The following is a 27,144-nucleotide window of genomic DNA, read 5'->3' on the forward strand; positions in this document are numbered from 1 at the left end:
AGTTATATGTCACATTTATGCTAGTATTAGTTACTTCTGAAGGCATCCAGCTTTACATGGGTGAAGAGGGGAATTGATTCAATACAGGCACCTTCAAGCAAACTTACAGGTATGAGTCAACCATATTATGTCCACCCCATCTGAGGGCACCCATAGCATTGTGGAGACTGATGCAACCCTATGGGATGGGACTGTCCTAGTATGGAAGGGGCAATTTGTACCTCTCCCCCTTGGAATATTCACAGTCAAAATGCTGACTGGCATACTGCTATGCTCCATCTTCACTACAGCTTCCTCAACTTATGGCACAACTTTGCTATTTGTATTATAATATATCAACAAAGCTATCACTCAAATAAGACAGCATTTTTCTATGAGCTTTGAGAGTTGAAGGCAAAAAAGTGGATTGAATGATTTTGATGAGCATGAAATAGATACTTTCTGGTTATTTGGTCCCTGAATCACTTTGGGGCTATTGGCCAGCATATGCAGTGACCTTAATCCTTCACCAAAGTAGCTGTGTGCAGTCAAAGAAGCATGAAGTTGATGCAATTGAGCAGGGTGACTCATTCTTTGGGTGGGGGATGGAATGACATTGTAATGAATGATGAGATAAACTGATGTTTTTTATTTTATTTTTAAAATAATACTTTGTGTAATGAAATCAGCTTTTCTCACTTTCCTTCCTTTTCGTATTGAGAGGGAATGATGGTACGTGATGGCTAAGTGAGTGGAAAAGCAAACCTTCATTGACTTTCAGTTCATAATCTAAAGATGATAAACTCTATTCCCAAAATAAGTTCAACATCGTTCACATTTGGACTAAAATCAGGAGCAGATTCACCACTGCAATAGTGTGGGAGGCAATAGCTGAAACTGCCTCCTTCCAGAGCAAACTTTGCCACTTCACACAAGGATGCAGAGGACAGAGGAATCATCAATCTACAGTTCCACTAAAATTTGCTATTCTACCAGAAAATTATTTCCTAATAACTAGTAGAGCTATATATAAAGCTTTGTGTCTTGACCAAACCAATATTCTTTCCCTAATAGTTAAGCCTTAATAGTTCCAGTCAGAGCTTGAAGAGCAAAATTCAGAAATCTTGACCACCATTACCCTTCCTGCTGGTCAGCCAAACCCACAGCTCATTTCTAGGCTCAGTTCTTATTTCTAAGCTCAGCTCAGTTCAACAGCACTAAAATACGAGAGAAATAACTTAAGACAAGGCACTGTACAATTTATGCCCATCAATATTGACTAGATTACATTGGAACTCTGGATCCCTGGCATTTGCAGTTTGGTAAGATATGGGAGTCCTCCGGCTGAGAATTCTAAAAGCATTGATTTAGAAGAGACCACAAGAGACATCCAGACTAATTACCTGCCATGCAGGAAAACATAAGAAAGAAGATGACTATCCAGTCTCTATTGAAAATCCTCCAAAGAAAGACACTCCACCACCTTCGGGGGCAGTGTATTCCACTGTTGGGCGGCTCTTATCATCAATAGGTTTTTGCTAAGGTTTAGATGTTAGGTGGGCTGTTAGGAATTGTGGGAGCTGAAGTCCAAAACACCTGAAGGGCCTAAGTTTGCCCATGCCTGATCTAGATACTGTGTTACTACTGATGCAGTAGGAGTAGAATCTCAATGGCTTTCAACTGTAAATCTAAGAAATGTGTATAATGTTGGCAGTTAAAGTGGAATCATACAGCTATAATTGTGTAGCATAAAAGGACCCTTGTGTTATTCCTCCTTCCAACATGTCACTGAACCACAAACGACTCAGATATGAATTACCGTAAGCGTTTTTGAACAGCAGTTCCTTTCACAAACATCATATCAATTACAACACATGAAATTAAGGTCTCTCTGCTGATGTTCACCGTATCCTGATGCCACACTGCACATTTTGTTTTTCACAGGTGTATTTTATCTGTTTTTGTTTCACAGTGAAGTTTGTCATTATGCTGCTACTGCTCTCTTTTTAAATTGTATCCATTTGATAGAAAAATATTTGAGAAATGACAAACAAGGCTGATTATGATGCTATTTTGGCAGCCACTTTTTAAGCCACTGTATCACAGCAGAGGACACGGAGACTGCTCCTTGCCACTCCCACACTACAAAACATTCTCAAGTACATTCTTATAATGACAGGTCCTTGCTATTTTGCACACAATGCATTGAAATACTAAGGGACTCTAATGCAGGCATCATTCTAGGAGTACCTTGGTGAAAAGAGAATAGAAAATACTCTTGAAGAATGTAACCCTCTTGTTTTGTTTCCTTTCAGATCTCTGTCTCTAGGGAATCAAATGTAATAGGGAAGTGTATTATAAATGCCACCTACATTCTGGTTCTGCCTTGGAAAGAAAGAAAGCTGGGTTTTCTTGTTACATAACCAGGTTCTAAGCAAAGCCTGCCAAAATGAACTCTTCTATCCCATCATGGAACCCTCTCCCATTTTCACTCTGGTAATCCTAAATATCACAGAGAAACAGACATTACATTTAAATGCAAATCAGTCTGAGTTTACACTACAACACTATGTCTATCTGCTCATAAGTAACTCTTTTTTATTTTCATGAGCCTTATTTCCAGGTATGTTGGTACAGAACTAAAATCTGGGCAGCTTCAATGGTGTGGATTATCTTTTTATTGATTATGTTCCTCATTTCCTCCAGTGAACTGAAGACAAAGTACACAATAGTCCTATTTCCCCACTTTATCTCTATTGTTCTAACTTACACTGTGCCATCTGAGGAATCCAATACAGAGGAGTCAGGCCAGGAAGGATCTACAGCTCCAGCCATTCTCCAAAGAGACAACACAACAACATAAAGCTAAAAGGGAGCAAAGGTAGAGCCCACACCTCAAGCACAGTCTCAAAAATTAGACACAAAGCAATTGACTATCTATTTGTCAAGGAAAAGCAGCTATAATTTTTCCTGCAACAATGGAGAATACTCATTGCACACAACCGATTGACAATATTTTAATTTTGCCATGTATTCCTTACATCCTTCAATCTCCATGTTCTTCTCTCCTCTGGTGTTAGGTTTGCTCCATTTTCCTTCTAATGACATAAAATCACAACCAGAATTGTCATCCAGTTGTAAATGCCAGACAACTTCAAGGACAAAAGACCCATGTTTGTGACAGAAATCTGAACTAGTTAGTCTTTTGATAACTAGGAATTTCAGGATTCAGCTATTATACACATTAACTTTTCAAGCACAATTCTTTGCATGTTTATTTGGAAGTCCAGCTATGTTTAATGGAACATTTTTTTTGTAAATATAGATAAGAATCATATGCCATCTTGAGTTCATATATTAAGATGCAATAAAAATTAAGTTAATAATAATAATGGGTATCATGGTGATTTGAGTTATAGTTTGAAATGTTTTGTAATCGTTTTAAAATTAAAACGTTATTTTAATATCATAAAATGTTATGGGTATGTTAAAATAATTTTGGGGTTATTTTATATGTTCTATATATACTTTGTGGAAAACCTTTGTATTTTCTGTTGGGATATTTTCTTTATTTAGACTCATCGCTCATTTAAAACAATAGTTTCAAGATTTATAGCACGTACAGAATCAGCCCCATTGTATCAGTAGCCAAGCGAAAAGAAAGGACACTGTGCTGAAAAATGTCCTGTGGCTCTCTACACAGATCTATATTTACAGGATCAATTGTTTTAAAAAGCTATTATCCATTTAAAACAAATAACAGAGCCAAGGAATTCTGTTGTCACCCAATAATATATTATTAAGAAAAGGCAATTGCCTCCCAAACACATAGACAGCATGTTCATGAATATGAGATGAAGTGAGTCAGACATGGTTTTAGACTCCATCACTGTTCTGCCCCCAAGCTATCTTAACTACTTGGAAGATGAACTGGCTGCGCTGGGAACAGATCGGAGACTATATAGATGAATTAAACAAGCATTTATTAAGTGACAGGAATTTTAGACTTTCTCTCCTCCTGAGTCTCACTACAAAGTCTTTATGAGGAGAGGTAGTCTTTGACAGACACAGTTCTGGCTGAACTGAGGCTCTTGAGTCTTTATTTTTTATTATTGTCTCTTTCTTGTATGGCATTCAACTGTTTCTAAGATGGTTTCAATATTTAACTCTGATTGTACTTGAATACAGCTCCGACTGGACATGTTATTTGTAGACCTTCCAACCTTCCTCTCTCTTCACCTTTCAACCAGAGGTGTCTTGGCTGAGGCTCCACCTGAAGGGATTCTTAAAGGGGCAGAGCCACGGGGGTTTCAAATGCAAAGTGGCTGTCTAGACTGACCCCCCCCTCAGAAACTGTACATAAAATATTAATATCTCTAACTAAAAAGGGCTTAACCAGGGGTAGAAAGTGAGGGTCTTTATGGGGCACAATAATAATCAAGACTCTTCCAGTCACAATAGCCAGACCTCATCAGTTCCTGCCTCTTTCGCTCCTTTTAGAAAACATTTGTATATTTCTCCAGTGAGAAAATGTGATATTTTATGTTTTATAGTTTTAAATATATTTAAAGTGGGTAGTGGTTTAACTAAAATAACAAAGTCTGCAGCTATGTCCACTTCATTAGAATGCATCCCCTGATCTCTGATAAGTTCTCATAGAACTAATATCAATCTCAGTTTACATTGGGAGCCTGGTACATAAATTGAGTCTCACCTGTATCAGAATCCACATTCTGTGTTACAGGTATCCTTTGATTTATCATCTACTTTCACAAGATACCTCTTCTTCAAAAAAAAAATTAAGGGAACTTTAAAAATAGCCCATTATCCTGTCAAATTTGTTTGATGAGAAATGTTTGGAAGTTACATTCTAAACAGAGTTCAGAAAAGTGCTTGTTTGGACTATAATATCCCAAATCTTCCAATCAGCTCCTTTCCTCCATATGCTTTAAAAAGATATTTCTGGACTAAGAACTGACTTCAAACCCATAACAAGGTAAGCAGCATAGAACTGAAGTGGAATAGAGAGGGGGAGAGTGAGAATTGAGTTTGTATTTTACTTGGAAATATCCTTTCCATAAATACTTCATTCTAATATCATTTTGATATAGCTTTGCCATCATTTTTTTCTAGACACATGTGGCATTCCTGTAGCCTTGGCTATGCTAGTTGCAGCAGGCAGTAGTTATAGTTCAAAACATTTAGAGGGTATCATCTTGACTATCAATGCTTCAAAGTAATATTGGATGGTTTGCAAAAGGAAAGATAGGTAAAATATGTCTATTTCAATGTTGTTTATTGCTGTCAAAGACAAATTATGGAAAAATATTTAAAATATTACAGCTATAGGTAAGAATTGAAATTCTGGCTGCTAGGGGATTTATGAGCAAACAAAAATAACATGTAGCTTGAAGAAAAAAGTAGATTTTGGCATAATCCTTAGCTTTAACAATCATAAACTCTAAGCTGCTTTATTCAATGGCAATAATGTTGACTAAGCTGGTAAATAAAATTTGAGAAATGGTTAGTGAATGTGTGCTGCCAAAATCCCATTAGAATGTCTTATCTCTTTTGACATAATTCTAAAGTTCTGACTCAAATATTTTATTCTCCAAACACAAGAATATATACATAAAATTTATAGTTAGAGCTATGCCTCTAAAATTTACAAGTATGGTAATGTAAAATCTAAAGTAAGGCAATCCAGGTCACAAATAAGCACCTTCCCTATGATAATTCAGAAAATGGGCATATAAGCACATTAACAATCCTTTTTGTGCCTTAATTTGGCATAAGTAAACACTACAGAATAATTCCACCACAATCCCACTCCATATGTCACCCATCACAAGTGGAGTAGAATACCAGAAATGCCACACAGATTTTCAAAGTGTTAGCTAGATTAGAGCATTGCAGTCTTTAGACTTAAATGTTCCCCCTTAGTGTCTGTTCCAATTATCGATCTCCTTATGAGAAAGCTCAATAATATCCTGAACAAGGCTAACTACATTTGAAATGATGGTAGCTGGTGGCTGGCTATCATTCTACTGGATTTGCCTGTATGGACATATGCCAGGTGTTCTTTAATTGCATTTTCCTGTGTTGCAGAAGGCTGGACTGGATGGCCTTTGTGGTCTCTTCCAATTCTATGGTCCTATGATTCTAGTATTCCAATGGGCTAATGAGCCCATTTCAGATTTTAATCCAGATGCTAAACTCTATTTCTAAATCAGTGGTTCTCAACCTGTGGGTTCTCAGGTGTTTTGGCCTACAACTCCCAGAAATCCCAGCCACTTTACCAGCTGTTAGAATTTCTGGGAGTTGAAGGCCAAAACATCTGAGGATCCACAGGTTGAGAACCACTGTTCTAAACAGAGCCAGGACCTTGAGGAATTCCTTTAAATCTAGGGGAAAACCTGAACACCCCAGATTGGAAGGTGAGTAATTGTGATGCTACACATTTCATCCTTAAGTAAGCTTGGAGTTCAGGTGACTGCAAGAATGTAAATGTGTTCCCTGGAGGAGGAGGAGGAGGCACGAGGTCTAGCATTTACTTGCTTACAACCATAACTATGGCTCTAAACTAGTGGTTCCATTCCTCTCCTAAAGTAATCAAAGAAAGGTAAGCACCTTTTATATATGATTGGAGTAGAATCTAAGAAAAAGATGCATCAATTTGTTTTTGAGTTTTCATGGTCACTTTCACTATCTGGATTTCCTTGCTTGATGGGATTCAGAGCAGTCAAATTTACTATGTTGCTCTTGCTGATAAGTTGATTCATTAAAAAAAAATCAGGACAGTAGTTGGTTTGACTGGGGCTGTATTATAGAAGGTTAACCAACCAGTGCTTAATATAGTCTACATTTTGTCCATTTTCAGCAACCTGACCCACAGTTTTTTCACAATACTGTCCTAGCTTTGATAATGATATTGCCAAGGAGGGAAAATATAAATTAAGTATGGAAAGCAAATTTATTAAGTAGTCTGAGAAAAAAGAAGAGAAAAAAAGTTTCAAAGTAACTGCTGGAACTGCCATTTCACATATGTGTATGGTGGCTATCCCAATTTACAAAACAGTGATCATCAAAAAGACAAGTGTTGTTGAAAAATAAAAGGAGCAAGTATATTCTGGAACTGTGTCCAGTATATTCCTACTGAGTGAAAGTACAGTACACTTTGAAAAATACCTGGTCTTGAATTTCATATTGGTAACACACTTTGGAAACATGCATTGTTTTGTGATACAGTAATTCTAGCAAAGTGGAGGTAAAACCAATCCCTTATAAGAGACACAAACACATACATCAATTGGAAAAGCAAAATGTATGGGGGTACAACATATCTCATGAAAACCTTTCATTTATATGTCAACAATATAAATGTATTGCTTCTTTCATATAAACCCATAGGTTTATTACATTTGTGAGACACACCTACACACTACACCTGACACACTAAAGTATCACAACACACTGGTTAGAAAGCTCTGAACTAGAAGATTGTAATAGATAGTTGAGTGAGTACTAAATGCCAGTTTACACCCTGCCATCTAAGAATACATTTACACTCTCTTAAACTGCTATGGCTCTATGCTATGGAATTAGGGGATCTGTAGTTTCACAAGGCCTTTTACCAAATAGTTCAAGTGCTTCACCAAACTAAAGCTCCCATAAATCCAAAGCATTGAGCCAGAGCAATTAAAATTAGTGTCAAACTGCATTAATTCTGCATTTTGCTTCCTGGTAAAGGTCAAGATGACAACTTGTGCACAAGCCAATTAGGGTGACAACTTTATTTTCTTCAGCAATGGTGATAGAACAGTTCCCTCCAGCTGAAAGCACCAGAGTATTTTAGGGTGCGCACAATAGGCTGCATGGGCTCCATCCTTCTCGTGCCATCTCTCCATATCTGCTGCTTGAGATGACTACCTTAATTTGACTACTAGTAGGACTGGTCCTGAAGACCAAACATGCATACAGTAGGGCCTCCAAATTTCGCATTGGTTAGGAGTACAGGACTCTGCAAAAAGTGGAAAAACCATGACTAAAAAAGTGCTAACTTTTTAACCTGAAAGAACACCTGTTTAGGATTCTCTAGTGGTCAACTTCTGGCTGAAGTCACACTGGAAGACCTAGAGATTTCCAAAAAGAACAAATTAATCAAATCCACAAATAATCAAATCCGCAAACGTTAAATCCGTATATATGATATTTGTATGCTACAGATCAAAAGCTAATGCACAAATTAGCCACATAACTGAAACCAGGAGACTCTTCCGTACTTAATGCTCCCCTCCCAGTACAATTCTAGTTTAATGATATGTTTGCTGGTGGGTCAGGATTTAGAGACAAACCTCATCTGCCAGAAATCCCTTTCTGCCTTTGCCAGCTGATTTTAGAGATTTACCTACAGAGGGATCTCTCAGCAGAACAGTTATATCTACTAGGAGAAGATCTATGAAAGGGGTAAGGGAGGAATCCTGATCCAAGTCTTTTCCATCCCAGGGCATCCAAGGTCTGCATGAAGTTAAGGTCAGGACAGTCCTAAATAATACTATCATAGATGCATTTGCAGAGTTACCTAACTCACCAGCATGCAGATTTTTTAAAAATTGTAGTTGGGAATGTTTTGTTGTTGAAGTGTGCCTTCAAGTTGTTCATGACTTTGGTGACTATAAGATGAAACTATCATGGGATTTTCTTGGCCAGGATTGTTCAGAGGGCATTTTCCTGTCCCTTTCTATGAAAGTGAGAAAGTGTGACTTATCCAAAGTCACCCAGTGGATATCTATGGCCAAGAGGGGATGTGAACTCTGCAGTTGTAGTCCAATACTATGCTGGCTCCAGTTGGGGGGTAGAAAGGGTTTAACCACTCTTTGGCTTGGAATGTGACACAAGTTGAATATTCCTTATCAGAAATGCCTGGAACCAGAAAGTGTTTTGGATTTAGGATTTTTTTTATTGTAGAATATTTATATATACATCATGAGATATCTTGAAGATAGGGTTGAAGGCTAAACACATTTATGTTTCATACATACACACACACACACACACATATATCTGAAAGATAATGTTGTATGCAATGTTTTTAATAAAATTGTGAGGGAAACAAAGTTTATTTACACTGGTCCACCTAAAAGCAAAGGAGTCACTCACTATTTCAGCCACTCAGGTGAATAATTTTTGATTATTTTGGAAACAAATAAGGGATGCTCAATTCGTAAATGCTATAATTAGAAGAAGATTGATGCCCTGTAAAATTATTTTTAATGTTAATTAGCTACAGTTCTAGAACCAAGGCCACAGGATGCTTGCCATTATAGGTGTGGTTATTAAAATATAATGTAACTTTCCCATTTTGTTACTTTAAAAAAATACCTGAATGTTACAAGCCATAGACTGATGGTACAAAACTGCCTTTTCTCACAACCACATCCACGTATCTGTGTAAAGTTTGGAAAAGTTAACTGTCAAAAATGAATTTGGGATGTTGTAATCCAGGAAGGTAACTTTTTCCAATTTTGTATTTTTACATATATGTTTCTCTTCTTGTAGGCTGATTTAATATTTGGTGAGATTTTACTAAGAGAAAAATATTAACACCTCTTGATAGTGATGTATAATCAGTTATATTTTTTAATTACAAGAATATGCAACTTTTCAAGATTCAAATGCCCTATCTGTTCTGACAGTTGATAAAGGGAATCCTTTCAACAGCGACAACCATTTAGAAATAAGTGTTTAAGAGTTAACATTTAGCACTGCAATTTTATGTTGAGAATGTGACAGGAATAGCAATAAAATACACATAGCAGCATGTTTTTCTGAGCCGCTGGCAAAACTTAACTACCATAGATTTCCTTCAAGCACTGTCTCTTGGCAGGAAGCTTATTAATATTTAAGATATTTCTGTGAAGAATATTTGCATAATTCAAATGTTGTATGGGTTATAAATGGCACTTACCACTGCATTGTGAAGTGCTGCTTTTCCTAGGAGCAGGCACAAGACTGCAGTTTTTGTATCATTTGGAAAATTCATTGTTATCATAGCTTCTGCAAAACAGTTTTTCACAAACTGCTGAGAGCTGAGATAAACATGTTGACCCCCCTCTGCCCCCAAATTAAAATCTGGAGCGTATTCCTTGTAATCCTAAAAATATTTACTTTGAAAGCTGTGGACATCAGAACATCCACATGCTGCAAAAATGGGTGAAAATGAGCTGCTTGAATAGGCTGCATCACTTCAATCTGCAGGGGAAACATATCATTTTATATGCTTTCAATGTAAAAAGAGCTTCTTGCAAATGGAAAATGAGCAGAGCACAATCATGAATCTTAATTCCCATTGAGCTGGTTTTCTATGGAAGAGTCTGCTTGACAAAAGAAAACACAGTGGCCCTCTAGCCATAGTATGAAATTTAATTTCACTATACCACCTTCTTCCTCTACATATGCAGACTATGGGTGCATCTGCACTGTAGAATTAATGCAGTTTGACACCACTTTAATTGCCTTGGCTCAATGCTAGTGATTTATGAGCATTGTAATGTAGCCTCTCAAATAATGCTGAAGGTTTCATAGTACTGGAACATGGAAATTTAAGTAGTATCAAACTGCATTGATTCAACAGTACAGATTCACTATTAGTATACTAAATAATAAAAGCTACCTGCTTGCACAACAGTTCTTGTGTGAGTGACTGTACTGGGCATGTCTCCTTTAATAGCAACCAATTTTGCTGTATCACCATGCTGCCCCTTTATTTTTTTGGCCTCATTTTGTCTCTGTCCAGCCTGATGTGGGAATCTTTTGTTTTGGCACTTGTTTGGAATTATTATTCTTGTTAGGATCTATTGTCTGCAGGAGATATCAGTGTATTTCTAATCTACATAGGTGACTGAGGGCAATTCCAGACAGCCCTTTAACCCAGGAGCAATTGCGTTTTAGTAATGCAATTGCTCTCGGATTACAGTCCAGACACCTCCTCTTAACATCCGCACTTTCCGGAGGGGCCTTCTGGCAGGGCACCAGGACACCAAACAAACCCTCCCAGAAAAGCCTTTTAAAGGTAAAAGAACTTACCCAACTGCCATTACTCTGCTGCTGGAGCTCTCCTGGTGCATAGAAATGATGCGCCAGGAGAGCTCTGGCAGCAGAGTAATGGCAGCCGGGTAAGTTCTTTCCCTTTTTAAAGACTTTTCTGGGAGGTTTTGGGAAGGGTGGAGACTGTCTTGGGTTCCTTGGGCTCCAGCAGCCCAAAAAAACCTGAGACATATGTGTACATGAGCACTGGAAGTCACAAGGCGCATTCCCTGATCCCATCAACAGAGCACTCGCAGCTCAAAAAACCCGGGTATTCTGAAAGGCTCAAGTCTTTGCAATTAACAAATTGTTTATGAACAAAGCAGGGACAAAGGTTTCCCTGCTTTGTCCCAAAAGCATTCATTACTCCCTGACATGTCATTTGGACACCCAGGGGAGAACGCGAGAGGATGTGCTCTTAAGGTGCTGTCTGGCTGCGCCCTGAGAATCTCTGCTAAACAGATACAACAGTTGATTCTACTAGATTTGAAATGTTATTTTAAGGTCACAGCCTATTTCCTGGCTTGAAAATATAAAAGGCAGGCTTGGTAATTCTTGCCTGAGCTACAAGGTGAGTATTACAATGTAATTCCTTTGAGACTTCCATTAAACTCTCATCCATGGAAAGATTCAGCTCCTCCCACCCCTCTTCCCCAATGTCCCTTTCCTCAGACCACTCACTTTCCCTCCATTCCCTCTCCACTTTACAGATATGCCTGACTTAATGAAGTAGATGTATTACAGAGCATTACTCCTTCAACAGAAACATTGCTCCAAGAGGTAACATGAGCATGAAAAGAATAGAAATAGGTTTCTACATCACAGAAAAAAAGCATCTCAATCTGTTTCAGCAAACATTTCATGCAAAACTAGCATGATGCACACATGAAATAAACAATCAGATAAGATAAGTCTTTAATGTTCTATAGGCCATTTAAAAGCTTCTTCCAAAATGCATTCCTGGATTATTTTTCTTGCAAGAGCCTGATGAGTTGTGGCAAGGCCTCTTCCCTCCCAGTAAGGTGCCTGCTTGGAATTTCATCTTGAAACTGGGTACTGCAACTTGATCAACAAGCAGAAAATGTTATTTCAATCTTTGAAATGTTTGTCACAATATCCTGAGGTGCTATATGCTTCCTGTTTGGAATATTTATTTTACAGTTTGAAAATGGGCACTGCAACTTTGATGACAACTAAAATATTTCCATGAGATTTTGAGTCGCTGTTATGATCTCCTGCCAAAGCAGGCAGTCTGAGCTATCCTTGCTTTACTCCTCATAAACTTTCTAGCAAGTTATATCACTGGAATTTGGACTTGGAATTCTGCATTGGCTCTTGAATGTCAACCACAAAGTCCTTCAATAAGGATGCATCTAGAACAACCCATCACAACCTGCGGCCCTCCAGATGTTTGGGTTTCCAATTCCCAGAAGTCTTAGCCAGCTGGTCCAATAATCAGGAATTCTGGGAGCTAAGATCCAAAACACCTGGGGGGCACAGATTTTGCAGACCTGATCTAGAATAAAGTCCATGGCTTCCACATGAAAACACAGATTCTCTTGAATGATTCTATAATTAGTTATACAGTAATTGCATTTTTATCTTACTATTCCTCCAGTGAAAGCAAGACTGCATGCATGGTTCCCCTCCCATGTAAATTATCCTCATGAGAAACCTGTGAAGTATGTCAGGTAGAGGGAGAGTTCCTTCCAAGGTCACTCAACAAATTCCGTAGTTCGGTGAGGATTTGTAACTGGGCCTTGAAAGTCCCAGTGCATCAGTACACTAAATTGGCTGACTTATTACCTGGTTAGAAAGGAGAGCCTTATCCCTATTTGATCCTGCAGCAATTCACTAAAGGGTTATCTGTGCAAATAAATTGAAAAATGTAATTTCCCCAAGAGTTGTGGTGGAGGTCTGTGCAGATTCTGAGACTGAACCTTGCCTCAAGCAGTGGCCTGAACCAAATACATGCCCTAATTTAAACAGTTCAGAATGGATTTCTCAGTAATTGGTCACTGAAGGTGGTGTTGTGTGGACCATTTAGAAATACTATTTTCATGACTATGCATCCCTTTTCTGTATAGATGTAGTCCCCAGAAAAGTTATCGCTAGATTCTCCAATAAATATGCCCTTAGACCAAGTTCATCACATTCTAAAATGAGATTCAATCAATTCTGCAAGGTAAAAAAGAATTACCTGTCTAAAAATAGACTTCTGAATTATTTGTAGATATAATGGTGTCCTTAATAAATGCCCTCATGAAACCAGCCAAATTATTGCTTGAAGTTTCTTTCAAACCACAAATAATTCGTTATTGTTCTTCATGTTTAATGATCTCTGGAACTTTATTAGTATTCATAAAGACATTTATTATAGGATAGAACCATTAGATTTATATAATAATTTAATTAATTTTGACTGTGCCTCATTAGTTGCAAACTGTTCATTCTTTTATATGAACTCTTATCTTATAGTTCATTCCTGTACTGTTGTGTCATTGATTTTCCCCAAAGGTCTTTTTCCTATGGGTGAAATGGCTTTTCCGTGTACAGATTTGGGAAAAGAAAGTGATAAAAAGAAAAGAGAGAAGGGCAAAATGAAAATTAGTATATGTATTTAATATGCTGTCAGGTGTGATAATGTAAGAATCACGACAAAGCTATATTTATTGTAAGCAATAAAAGAGAATGGTGCAGTGTGTATTTTATCCATGAAAATCAGATGCCCTTCTACAGTGTATTTGATGGATACATTGACAGTTATGTCTGCAAATGGGTAGCATAATATGCAATTGTATGTTTATTGTGAAGCAAGTACAACAGTGTTCCATAATTGTTATTCTTTATTGAGGTCAGGCCCGGTCCAACATGGAGGCCAGTGAGGCCCCCGCTTGGAGCGCAGGGTCCCCTGGGGCGCCGTTGAGGTGTCTCCCCCCTCCCCCCCCCCCCCACGGGGATCACCGGCTCAGTTGAAGCCTTCCACCTTCCGCAGCAGTGGGCATGGCTCTCTCTTCCTCCCTGCTTCTCTCTCTCTCTCTCTCTCTCTCTCTGAGAGGTCGCAGAGAGAGAGAGAGAGAGAGAGAGAGAGAGAGAGAGAGAGAGAGAGAGAGGTCGCGGTCGCAGAGGGAGGGAGGGAGGGAGAGAGAGAGAGGTCGCAGAGAGAGAGAGAGGGGGAGAGAGAGAGAGAGAGGTCGCAGAGAGAGAGAGAGGTCGGGGAGAGAGAGAGAGAGATAGAGATAGAGAGAGAGAGAAAGCAGGGAGGGAGGGAAGAAAGAAGGGAACCAGCACCAGCCTCTTTCTCTTTCTCCCTCTTAGGAAAAAAGTCTCTTCCCCGGTTTGGTTTTGCTCTTTCCAGACTTACCCAAGAGCCAGTTAGCCTTAAAGGGGAACACCTGAGGCAGGCAAGCCTTTCTAATGGGAATCCTTAAGAGCCAGAGGATATCCCTTTAAGAGATCTCTCCAGGAGGATTATGGCACCAGCTCACTTGCAACAGATTCAGTGCCATGTAATAATGTGAGTTGTAGTTTTAAAAAGTCCCTAGCCTTCCCTGCAGAAGAGAGCCAGTAGCATGCCAAACTACAACTCCCAGTTTTCTGTCAGATTGTTTTGGATTTCAACTCCCACAATTCCTAACACCAGACACGGGCAAAGTTTGCCCTTGCCTGGTATAGAAGCATTCTATTCTTTTTCCCCAGACATGCCAACAGTTTGTATATTAAGTGAGAAAATCCTGGGCATTTTTTCCTTTGATGCTAAAAGTGCATAGGTTGTTCAGCAACAGCCTACTGGCTGGGTTGCTATGAGTTTTCCGGGCTCTATAGCCATGTTCCTGAAGCATTCTCTCCTGACATTTTACCCACATCTGTGGCAGACATCCTCAGAGGTTATGGGGTCTGTTGGAAACTAGGCAAGTGGGGTTTATATATCTGTGGAAAGTCCAGGGTGGGAGAAAGAACTCTTGTCTGTGGGAGGCAAGTGTGAATGTTGCAATTGGCCACCTTGATTAGCATTGAATAGCCTTGCAGCTTCAAAGCCTGGCTGCTTCCTGCCTGGGGGAATCCTTTGTTGGGAGGTGTTAACTGGCCCTGATTGTTTTCTGTCTGGAATTCCCATTTTCTGGGTGTTGTTATTTATTTACTGTCCTGATTTAACTTTTCTTTAATACTGGTAGCCAGATTTTGTTTATTTTCATGGTTTCCTCTTTTCTGTTGAAATTGTCCATGTGCATCTTGTGGATTTCAATGGCTTCTCTGTGTAGTCTGACATGGTGGCTTTTACAGTGGTCCAGCATTTCTGTGTTCTCAAATACTGGCTGTTAGGAATTGTGGGAGTTGAAGTCCAAAACATCTGGAGGGCCAAAGTTTGCCCATGCTTGATTTAGATCCATCTCAAAAAAGGGTATATTTGGCAATCCCTTTGGGTACGACCTTGGAAATATCTGGCTATAGTGCAAAATGTTCTCAAGTGTTGGGTTTTTGAAACTGCACAAGATGGCTTTAAGGCAATTTCTGCCCCCTCAGCCAAAACATATACAGCCAACTTCAGTAAGCTGGAAATAGTCTTAATCATGTATCCAGCTCAATAGCAGATTGTGATGGGAAAGTTCTGGAAAGTGCAGTATAGAGCAGGCATGGGCAAACTTTAGTCCTCCAGATATTTAATAATAATAATAATAATAATAATAATAATAATAATAATAATAATTGTTATTCTATTTTATTTCTAACCTGCCCTCTCTCCCCAAAAGGACTCAGGGCAGCTTCCAAATGCAAAGGCAAATATTCAATGCCATATACAATAATAAAAACACAACACAATAAAGTCACAAATAAATCATAGCTAAAAGTGCATATAAAATTGATTCTATAGGGAGGATAAATGATTGGATTTCAACTCCTACAGCTTAGCTTTCTCTGCCAATAATGGTACCATACCAAACTACAGCTCCCAAGATTCTGTAGCAGTGAGCCATCTTGGATATTGCAAGGGATGATTTTTATATTATTATTATTATTATTATTATTGACACAACGACGTTGTATGACACAGCAAACAAGATATGCTGGATTTCGTTTCACAAAATCACAAGTCGAACACTTCCCAAGTGTCTAGGACTGTGTGATGTATTTTCGGATTATTATTATTATTATTATTATTATTATTATTATTAGGCCTTGCTCCTGGGAAGGTTCCTCCACTGTGGCTCCCTACTTATCTATCTACCTTTCCACATATTCTCCACATTGTGTGTATGTGTATGTATACACACACACACACACACACACACACACACACACATACATATACACACATACACAAACACATATGCAGGGACTATAACACACACACACATATATATTCTATTCACCTCTACATTCTACCTTTTATTTTTCAGTGATTGGTTTCAGGAGGGGGGGGCACCAAAATGCTGCTTGCTTACACTTGGAAATTGCCTAGGGCCGGCTCTGATTGAGGTGTATTTATGAGGGCAACTTTATGCCATTTTGAAATAATATCATCAGTGAATATCCATCTCCCAGCTATCTTTCCCACACACAACCCTCCAAATGTGCTAGTGAAGAGAGCATCTTAATATCACTAAATTAGAATTAGGGTTCATCATAATACCTGGGCTGGAAGGACCTTCTGGGAGCAGACTTTCTAGGTTTAAATTTGCTTCAAGCGATAGTATTATAGCACACCCAGTGCACAGCGCTAGAGAGAAGAAGGCTAATTCAGAAGATGTGGAATTGCTTCTGTGGTGCACATATCTGTCCTCCAACACGCAGAATTTAAAAGGAAGTCAATTGCTAATCAACTTAGGAAGCATAGGAAAAAACACACTTAAGAAACAGTGAAATACCTGGAAACCACAGTACAAGCTTGCGTCATGTGATGGGCTTCATTGATAGCCATTCCTTAATTGTTTAGAAACGCTGATTTTATTTAGTGTGACGAAGTCCCTAGCTGCTATTTGGCTCTGGGTTTGTACCCAGGTTCCTTCTGGCTGCTCCTGAATGCAGAGGGGGGAAAGCTGTGTAAGATTGCTCCTTTCTCCCTCGCTGCTCAAGAGCAGTTAGAATAAGATTGGGTGAACACCTGCAACTGACCAGTGGGCAGAGACATGAAGTTGCACCTGGCAGCCCTTGGGCTATTTTGAGCTCCAGCTGAGACATTGCAGCAGGAGGTCCCAAGATCTCCTCTTATCAAGGTATGAAAATGTACATATACAGTCATAGCCCCAGGTAAACTTGCACATATCACTGGGAGCAGGCCAGGCAAGGTATCCACTAGCTCACTCAGGTTTAGGAAACACACCAGAGAAAGAAGAGAGCAGCTGTTGCAGATAAACACTTAATATTACATCGGATTTAATGCTCTAATTATATTTCAGATATTATTATTCCTGGACCCAGCAAATAATTTATCCAGAAAACAAAAACAAAAATCTGCATTCTTCCACCTCCCTTTTCTTCTTTTCAGCTCTGCTTGGGGGAAAACTGAGGAGAGATAACCAACATGGGCCTTCTCTTGATATAAGCAAAGTCTGTTCCAACTCCTTTATTTTATATGCAAACAATAGATCCCAAGTCTCCTTTCAAAGTTCTCCTTGACAGTTCAGAGAATACTCAATTTTACCTTACATCATAACAGCTGCTGGAAGCAGACTGCTCAAGTGTTTGGGGAGTATGTCAAGCTGACCTTCTTTCAACAATGCAGAGGAGAAGGCTTCAGAAATGCTTCCAAACGGTGGTAGCTGGAGGATTTTACCATTATTGCATCTATTCTAGATTTTAGATCAAATTTTAAAGCACAAACCCCTCCCCCACCCCAAAACCTAGAAAACATCAAATGAAATTCATAAAAAGGAGCCCTACCCCTGGAAGAATGCCTAGAGAGTATTCAGAGTCATCAGACTTTCTAGCAAATAAAGGTCATCTCTTTAGCATTTCCTTTTTATTCCCAAATGTTGAAAGGACTCTCCGAAGAACTGGACCCTATCCCTGAAACATGTTCATCACCTGGGATAGCTCCTTTAAAGCTTGGACTAAAAACTAGAATGGATTCCTTGAATATGGACTCCACCAACCATCCCTGCTTCCAAAGAATGCTGGTTTAGATTGGAATCCTGTGTGTTCATCTTGGAGTATGCCTAACGGTATTCAGTGGGATTTATTTCTGAGATACCAAAAATGAGTTGGATTTACACAAACATTTCAAATCACTCATGAGTAATTCAACATTTTGAAACTACCTTCTTGCTGCAATTTTTCACAGCAAAGATAGTTTCCCAACAATCCAGCCCAGATTGGGGAATGCAAATGTTTTTGAGAGAGGAGGAAAGGGGTTTGTTTTTAGTGTATAACACTATTCCAACACACACACACATGTACACATCAGTAGTGAGAATCATGACAGAATCTGAAATCCAATCATGCTCACACTCTTTATACGAATATAGAAATTTTAGTCAAGACATCAACCCCCAAAACCTTATCCATGGGCCCTCTCTTTTTTTAAAAAGGATCCCATTCTCCAAGTAGAATGGAGAAAGGCAATGACCCCCTCTACTCCACCATGGCACCACATCAGGCATTTTTAATGCCAGAACAGGAATGTGGCAGTGGTAGCCAGTGGTCAACTGGCTTCTGAAACACCATTGCTGCTTTTTCCTCTCCATGGAATGACCCTCAACTTATCCATAGCTCACATCAAAATCCAAAATTTTGCCCCCCAGATCTCCCCCTCACTTATACATGAGGCTGACTCATACATGAGTATATACAGTAGTTTACAGTATTCTAGCAAAAATCTGTTCATAAATCGCCTAACAGAGATATGAGCAACAGATCTCTAACAACTGTAATTGTTCCCACTAATTCTACTTTGAAAAAAACAAACCAGTTGACCCTTTGGCATTTCAGACATGACTGACACTCAGCTGTGTCACTGGATGCTTATTTTTCCACCACACAGCATGCATGCATAAGCACCACGTAGGGGTGGCATGTGTTTCATCAGACAGATGTTGCAGGTTTTAATCCCCAGGAAGTCTCATGTGGATTAAATTTCAAATCTCTAAACATTATTCTTAATTGCTGCAGTAAGTCGTACAGGCCCTGTGTTAGGAACAGTGCAATGGAAACAGGAAATAAACAAACAGTGGAAACATTGATGGAATAAAGCTTGGATATGCAAGGATTTCTTTTTTTCTCCTCTCCAGGCACAAACATAAATAATTTCTTACAGAATCATATACTGACATACCTGTAACCCTTCAATGGCCAGTCGGAGGATAGAAGGTGTCAGTTTGGAGGCTTGCTTGAAGGAGAAATTACTCCAGTCTATAATTAGAATGAAGCCATTTATCTGAAGTTCTTGATCTTCAATGAGAACTTCTAAGGACAGCAGAATGGCTCGTAAAATATCTACGAAAGAATTCCTGGGGATGGAATAAAAGAGACAAGGACACCATTGTGATTTTCTACAATTCATAGACAATGCAAAAAAAAAAATCAACTGGAGATGCTTTAAGTCTGTTACTTTGGTAATGCTTCCTGCTTCAGTTGAACAGCCAAGGAAATGCTCTTATTTAGACATGGTAATAAACCAGGCATGGACAAACTTCGCCCCTCCAGCTGTTTTAGACTTCAACTCCCACCATTCCTGGCCTCAGGTCCCTTCCTTTTCTCCCTAAGCTCAGGAATTGTAGGAGTTGAAGTCTAAAACACCTGGAGGGCTGAAGTTCACCCATGTCTGCAATAAACGGACCAGTCTTAGTTCTTTTCTCCTAAAACAGGGATATAAATCTTTAACCATTTTTACTTTGCATGCGAGAATGAATCATTACAGTAGTTTTTTTCTACTCTGGGAGAAAACATCTATTCCTTAGAAATATTTCTCTAAATTCAAGCATTCCAAAATGGTGTAGATAGAAATATCATCAGATTCCATTCATTCTCAGATCCCACCTTGCTTTCTTCTGTGATGTGCTTCTTGGTTTGTTAATATTCTATAGGTAGATTTTAAGTGTTAAGCATGTCATATCTCCACACACTGCTAGATTTAGGACAAATGAGGCCCTGTGCTAGTTAATTTATGAAGCCCCTAATTTGGACCCTGAAGGAGATAGATCTGGAGGTAGGGCCTACACTGCCTGCTCTGTGGCACACTCCCATAGACTGTCAACTGTATCATTATGTCTGGAATTGCTCCAAAACAGAATGCCTTGAAATTAAGAATTGCACCACATAAGCAAAATCCATCATAAAAAATTATTTTTGGTAGGACGATCCCCCCTCCCCGGCACACATAAGCACACTGACAAATCTGGCACTGCCTCCACAGTTTGTGAAGTGATAGGTTGCTAGGGCCATATGTTAGTCCACCACTAGTTTATCGCCAGTAGGATGTATGTGTGTGTTTCTGTGTTAAGACTCATTAGCTCTTTAAAAAAAATCTGCTTCAGACAAACGTAAAATTGCCATGATGCTTTCATGTGTCAACATTTATCATAAGCCCATGGGATACACCTAGTCATATATAGGATAGGAGCCAGCCCAGTATAATGGCTTAAATGCTGGATTCTAACTCTACAGCAGTGGATCTCTAACTGTACTCTGTGGAGCCCTTAGGGCGCTGCAAAGCATGGTCAGGGGCGCCGAGGGTCATCCCCCCACTCCCCCGCCTAGGAAGCATGCGGTCTGTGGAGCCCTACTATGGGGTTCTTTGCTGCTGCCACCATGGCCTCCAAGCCTCCCCACCGCTGCTTTGAATGTGCTTTTACTGCAAGGCAGAAGCAGGTTGGACTGGGGGGCTCTTGGGGTTCCTCCTATTATTATTATTTCAAATTATTATTATTATTATTATTATTATTATTATTATTATTATTATTATTATTTATGTTGGGGGTGATTTGATTTGTGCTTTTACCGCATGGCAGAAGGGGGCTGAACTGGGTGGACCCTATGGTTGCTCCTCCTACTACTATTGTTGTTGTTGTTGCAAAGGCTGGATGTTGGGGGTGCTTTGACTGTGTTTTTCTTGCATCGCAGAAAGGGGGTTGGACTGATGGCCCCTGGGGTCTTCCACTGAAATAGTTAAGTTTATGTTCTTTATTTTAAATATATTATTCCTTCTTTCTTTCTTTTTACACTATAAACAAGATATGTGCAGTGTGCATAGAAATTTGTTCATTTTTTTCAATTACTTCACACAAACATTCTCCATCCATCTGCCAGTGGCCCATCAGATTTTAAAATGCAATGCGACCCCTGTGTCTTGAGGCTCCAAATTAGAGAACTCTAGAGCAGTGGTTCTCAACCTGTGGGTCCCCAGATGTTTTGGCCTTCAACTCCAAGAAATCCCAACAGCTGGTAAACTGGGTGGGATTTCTGGGAGTTGTAGGCCGAAACACCTGGGGACCCTCAAGTTGAGAACCACTGCTCTAGAGAATCCCTACTTGACCGTGAAATCCACTAAGTGATCTTAGGTAAATCACACTGTCTTCACCCCTGAACAAATCTCTCCTGAACAAATCTTGCTAAGAAAACCCCAGATGTTGCAGTAGCTCAAAAACAACTTGACAAACAATGGATGAAAATGTATGAATTCATAATATTGAAATGAAAGCACTTTTGAAATATTGTTAAAAGCTAGTGAATCTTTACTTGCACATTCAGCTTCAAGCCACTGCAAAATACTTTGCAGTATGCAAAAGTGTGTGCTTGCTGAGAAATTTGCTGGGCTCTCCCTCCCTCCACTACTGTGAGGACTACAGCTAAATTCAGAGGGAAGAACATGGCCCGAGGGGTTGTGGGAAATGATTTTCTTTCCATGTTTATCAAAACATCCCAGTGTTCCCTCCATCCGCCCCATTGACATGGAAGCTACCTCTGCCTGCCCCACATAAAATTCAAAGATTTTAAACTAGGGTCATCAGCACTTTTTATTCCAATGAATTTCACATGTTAATAAGTTATAAACTGCGTGATAAACTTCGTTTTTAGTCTGACCCGAATCTATTGTCAAGTAGTTTCATTTGGTGACCCAGATTTCTTAATATTGTGAGAGTAGGCTGGAAAAAAAGGACGTGCCTCTATTCTCTTCACTCCATAGCACTGGTACATTTTCTTATCTCACATCTTTGCTCTCTTTTTCTAAATTAAATCACCCCAAATGCTTTCTCCTTTCAGCAGGGAAGAAATGTGCCAAACTCTTGATACTGTTGACAGGCCTTTTCTATACCTTTTCAAGTTCTACAATGTTCTTTTTGATCTGAGATTACTAGAATAACACTGGTTCAAAGAGAGCCATTGTAGTTTTTTTGTTCTGTACCTTCAAGTCATTTCCAACCTATGATGACCATAAATTAGGTGATGAATCTATTGCAGTGTTTTATTGTCTAGATTTGTTCAGAAAAGCTTTGCCATTGCTTTCCTCTGAGGCTGAGAGCGTGAGTTGCCCAAGGTCAGCAGTGGGTTTCATGGCAAAGCAGGGATTCAAACCTGGTCTCCAGAATCACAAGTCAACATTCAAACTACTGTACATGTTGATGCCAATTAAAATTTGGAACATATCAGTTTCTCAGGTCCTGGATCCCAGTGGAGCTTGGCACATGCACCTTTTTTGACATCCCATCCCCATATAAAGAATTAACTAAGCATGTTCTTGGGGCACTAAGTTTGAAAGAATTAGTGAAAATTGTTTTGGTGGGAGCTTACAGAAAATTAATAGCGATCCAAGCCTTGAACCATATTCACAAATGAAGAAAAAGGCAACTCTCATGAGCATGGCATGTATTCCGAATGAGGTGAAACTGTAACTGTAATCATCAATAGTAACAAGAGGGAGGAGAACATTCATCATACCATCTGAAAAACAAGACTAGTGGGAGAAAGAATCTGTCGTATAGCAATAACAAAAACAACAAAATATAGCAGGGGTGGGAATCATGCAGCATTAAATGCCATTATTAGACCTAGCAATCCTTGCAGGCATGCTCAGTGGTGAGGAATGATGGGAGATACAACTCAAGAATGTTTAGAGGTTGCATAATTCCCATCACTACTCAATAGGAACAGAGGAAGTTGCCTTATGCGGGTTCAGAGCATTTGTCTTATTAAGCCCAACATTGTCAAGTGTGATGAGCAGCAGCTGCTTTAGCTGCAAGAGGAACTCTTTCCTAGTCCTGTCTGCAAATTCCTGGTGTTGTCCCATCCAGATTTTAACCAAGACCAATGCTTAATTTCTGAAATTATGTAAATGGGTAGATTTAGACTGCAGTGTGTGTGTATAATGAAGGCATTGTTTTATGTAAGAATTCTGCTCTCATGAAATTTTCTCTAATTTCTAGCATCATAAAGAGTGAGACATTAAAAACACTCATGCTTATATTTTCTGAGTCCAAATTCCCTTGGTCATTTGGCTAGCCCAGTTTCTTTGGATGCCTAAACTACATTTCAGAGAGTGCAATCAACTTTTTAAACAATTGCAGTGCTAGAAATTTCAGGGATTGAAGGAAAATTCAGCAGGGCAGAGTTCTTATTTACTCATTATAGCTCACCCCTAATTCAGGGTGGGATGCCAGTGCAAATATAAAAAAGCATTGATAACTCAAAATCACTTGAGTTGTCCAAGGCCAGAGTAAACATATAGTTTGGGTCATGAACACACAAGTGGTGCAAATATGGCAGTATGTGAACCATATCAAAAAGCAGAAATATTTTCAGAGTTAAGAGTAAGTGCCCAACTCAAGCATATTTATAAGCCCTCTGCAGGTCAGCTGGTCCTTGGAAGTACGAATATATGCTCAGTGGCATTTCTTTTTAAATCTTAGGTTGGAAGATACTGGTCTTGCTATTGAAAATACAATTCCAATGCTGAACTCATACAAATTAAGCCCTGCATTGTGAGAACTCAGTCTTTACTTTGATAGTGGTCTGTACTGATATAACTTAAGAAGCATCTTTTGCTGCAAAATGAAAAGAGTCATACAATTCTTGTTATCTAATTATAAAAAAAACTGTACTGGTAAATTAAAAGAAACATTATCTAGGTGTGGCTCATTTAGTTCTTTGACTCCTAACCACACTGCACTTTATAAGTAGGTGTGTATGTGTGTGTGAGCGAGATCACCGATAGTTAAATCAACTTTCCACTTTTTTCTTGAAAGAGTGACTTATGATTAGTGTGAGAATTTTTATCATATTGTTGTAGTATTTAATGAAGTAACTGTGTTAGTCTCTTGGAGCATAACAAAAAAAAAGGGAAGGGATCTAAAAATGTGGCAGCACCCTTAAGACTACAGGGCAGAGTTTAGACTGGATGGTCCTTGTGGTCTCTCCAAACTCCATGTTTCTATTATCCTGTTTGCTGGCTTTTATTTTATCTACTTGTTTAAATGCATTTTTCTTCACGTCAGGAGCGACTTGAGAAACTGCAAGTTGCTTCTGGTTTAAATGCAACTGTAATTAAAGCCTTGGGTATAAAGCATATTTGCATAGCTGTGAGAGTGGAATAGAGAATGTTAGAAGATGCAGAAAGAAGCGATTCATGTTTCTTGCCCTTTGAAATTTTAGAATGAGAGAAATAAAAACAGCCTGTTAAATATATTTTTCCACTTGACATAAAACCTCTCCTCCCACACAATGAAGGAATCACCAGAAGTGGTGTGTTGTTTTGTGTTTCTGCATTTCCCACCCCTCAGATCCAGATTTTCATCTTAAATTGCTAATATCTTAATCCATGTGACTTTCCTGCCAAAAAACTACATGAAATATAAGGCTGCGGGTTAAATATCCTTGAAGTTCAAAACTCAATTAAGACAGCAGAACATTTGGTACAATGGCTAGATACTTAACAGGGCCTGGAAAATTATTTTTAAGAGGAATTAATAGTGACATGGTGAATTCATCCATAACAGAACAGTAGTGGAAAGTTCTGAGATCCAGAGTATCATCCTGCTCTGTTAAGGGTGACCTTCACATGTTGATGTATGCGTTCTGCTTGAAAGTAATATTCTGTGCTTTGCAAACTAAATTCCAAACATTCGTATCATTCTGCTAGATATTGCTGCTTGGTACCCATTTGCTTCCCCTCTTGTAGCCTTTTTGCTTCTCTCTCTCGCTCTCCCTTTGCCTAAATAATCATTGAGCCTCATTTGTTCAAGATGGCTTTTAATCTACTTGGCTGAAATGAACCATGTGATTTTATTTACAATCATCCATGGCACCATTGCACTTGAAATGATAATAACAATATTGCATTGGTCATAATCATCAGGATTAGTGGTCAGTGTAGCCATGCAAATCCTGGTACTGCAAAGAAAAAGAAGCAAGATGGTTTCAAGAAGAGTATCATCCAGGCCATGAGAATGTTTCAGAAATGAATGTGAGAATGACAGCTTTTTTAGTTTCATAGAAATTAACTTAAAATGTTCCAGTTCAGGCCTGATAGATAATTAATTCCCCAGGTTTAGAATTCAAAACATGCAGCAAACCATGAGCATATATAATTCCTTGTGAGCAAAATTCAATCAGTATTAAATTAGTCACTCAGTTATGATTTGCGGTTCTCTCACATCCAGTTTGCTTAGCTGTGCTGAAGCCACTTTAGTGTGTCACCTTTAGGCTGGTATCTCAAACTGCTTTGCAGCTGGGACAGAGTAAAATGGCTTGATTAGCACTACATCAAAGAGAGACGTAATCTTTGTACTGGTCAACAAATATGTCAAATTCAGCATGTTAAACCCCTGCGAGATCACTAAGAAGCTGACAATTTTAAAAAGATGAAAATATCTATGGAATTATACTTTCAGCAATGTGTGATGAAATAACATGTAGGGATAACTCTTGGGGCATGTGGGTAGGAGATTTCTCAAGTTGGCCAAAGCAGAAACTGACGAACTAGCATCATATAAAGGGCAGATTGCCAGATGAACAAACAGGCAAGTGCTCGCCATGCCCCCTCCCACATGCCAAGACTGGTGCAAAGTGTTCAACCTCTTCTGTGTCTGGCCTCATTCATGGGAAGGTCCAAAATCTTTCCCACTAATTGACAATGTCCTCTGGAAGTGTGTGTGTGTGTGTGGGGGGGGGGATTGCTTACAACTTACTTGAGCACAACCAAATATGTTGGTTAGTAGAGGATGAAGAAGGGAGAAGGTGAAGAAGACTGAAAGTTAGAGTGGTGCAGTAAAGGAGAAATCATGGAGAAGCAAACGTCAAGAAGTCTGCAAGCTAGCAATTAGTAAGCATAGACATGAAAAAGTTGCCAATGCTAAGACCCTGTATTAAATCTTGTAGCTAGCTACTGGATCCCAGTCTTGAGTACATACAGGAATTAAAGAATTAAACAGATAATTCCCATGTTAGTGGGTGTTGTCAATCAGTTACAGGTTTGAATTCAAATCTAAATGAGCTACCCAAAGTTCTGAACCTATTTTAAATATAGGATTCAGCATCTTGGACAGATCCTTTAAGCTTCAGACTAAAACCTAGAACAGAATCATCACCTACTGCTATAGCAGCCACCAACTTCTGCTGATGCTAGGACCATCAAAATAAGCCATGAAAGAGAAAGCAAAAAGTAGATGTTGGAATTCAAGGAGAAAGTGGGCATGAAAAATCTCAAGACTTCCTTCCCCTTTGAATTGAACCTTGATCTGAACTGAAGGAGTGTGGGAGAGGCACAGCCTAAGGGCAGCATTGTGCATACAGATCTTCAAAGGGACTAATAACTGAAATCAAGACAGGTGTGATGATCTTTAGAAATGAGTGTTTGTTTTGATGTTTTGCCATTTTTCTGGTCCAACAGATGTTTTTCAGTCTCTATTGTAACTAAATTACACTACCAGGGAAGCAGTATTCTGTTGCTGCATTTTTATTACTATCTATAATAGTGAAGTGTGTTAAAGCACTGAGCTGCTGAACTTGCAGACCAAAAGGTCCCAGGTTGAAATCCCGGGAGTGGAGTGAGAGCCCACTGTTAGCTCCAGCTTCTGCCAACCTAGCAGTTCGAAAACATGCAAATGTGAGTAGATCAATAGGTAGGTACTGCTCCGACGGGAAGGTAAT

General features: G+C 39.1%; 1 protein-coding gene across 1 annotated transcript in view; it reads right to left on the reverse strand.

Annotated features, from left to right (window-relative positions):
* Positions 1 to 27,144, reverse strand: part of clvs1 (clavesin 1) — an 80,982-nt gene that overhangs the window by 34,379 nt on the left and 19,459 nt on the right. The window contains exon 3 of the mRNA XM_003219604.3: positions 19,337 to 19,511. Within this exon, the coding sequence (XP_003219652.2) occupies positions 19,337 to 19,511 (175 nt within the window). The remainder of the gene's footprint in view (positions 1 to 19,336; positions 19,512 to 27,144) is intronic.

The sequence above is a fragment of the Anolis carolinensis genome, chromosome 4 (assembly GCF_035594765.1).
Source record: "Anolis carolinensis isolate JA03-04 chromosome 4, rAnoCar3.1.pri, whole genome shotgun sequence".
In the NCBI taxonomy this organism is placed as follows: domain Eukaryota; kingdom Metazoa; phylum Chordata; class Lepidosauria; order Squamata; family Dactyloidae; genus Anolis; species Anolis carolinensis.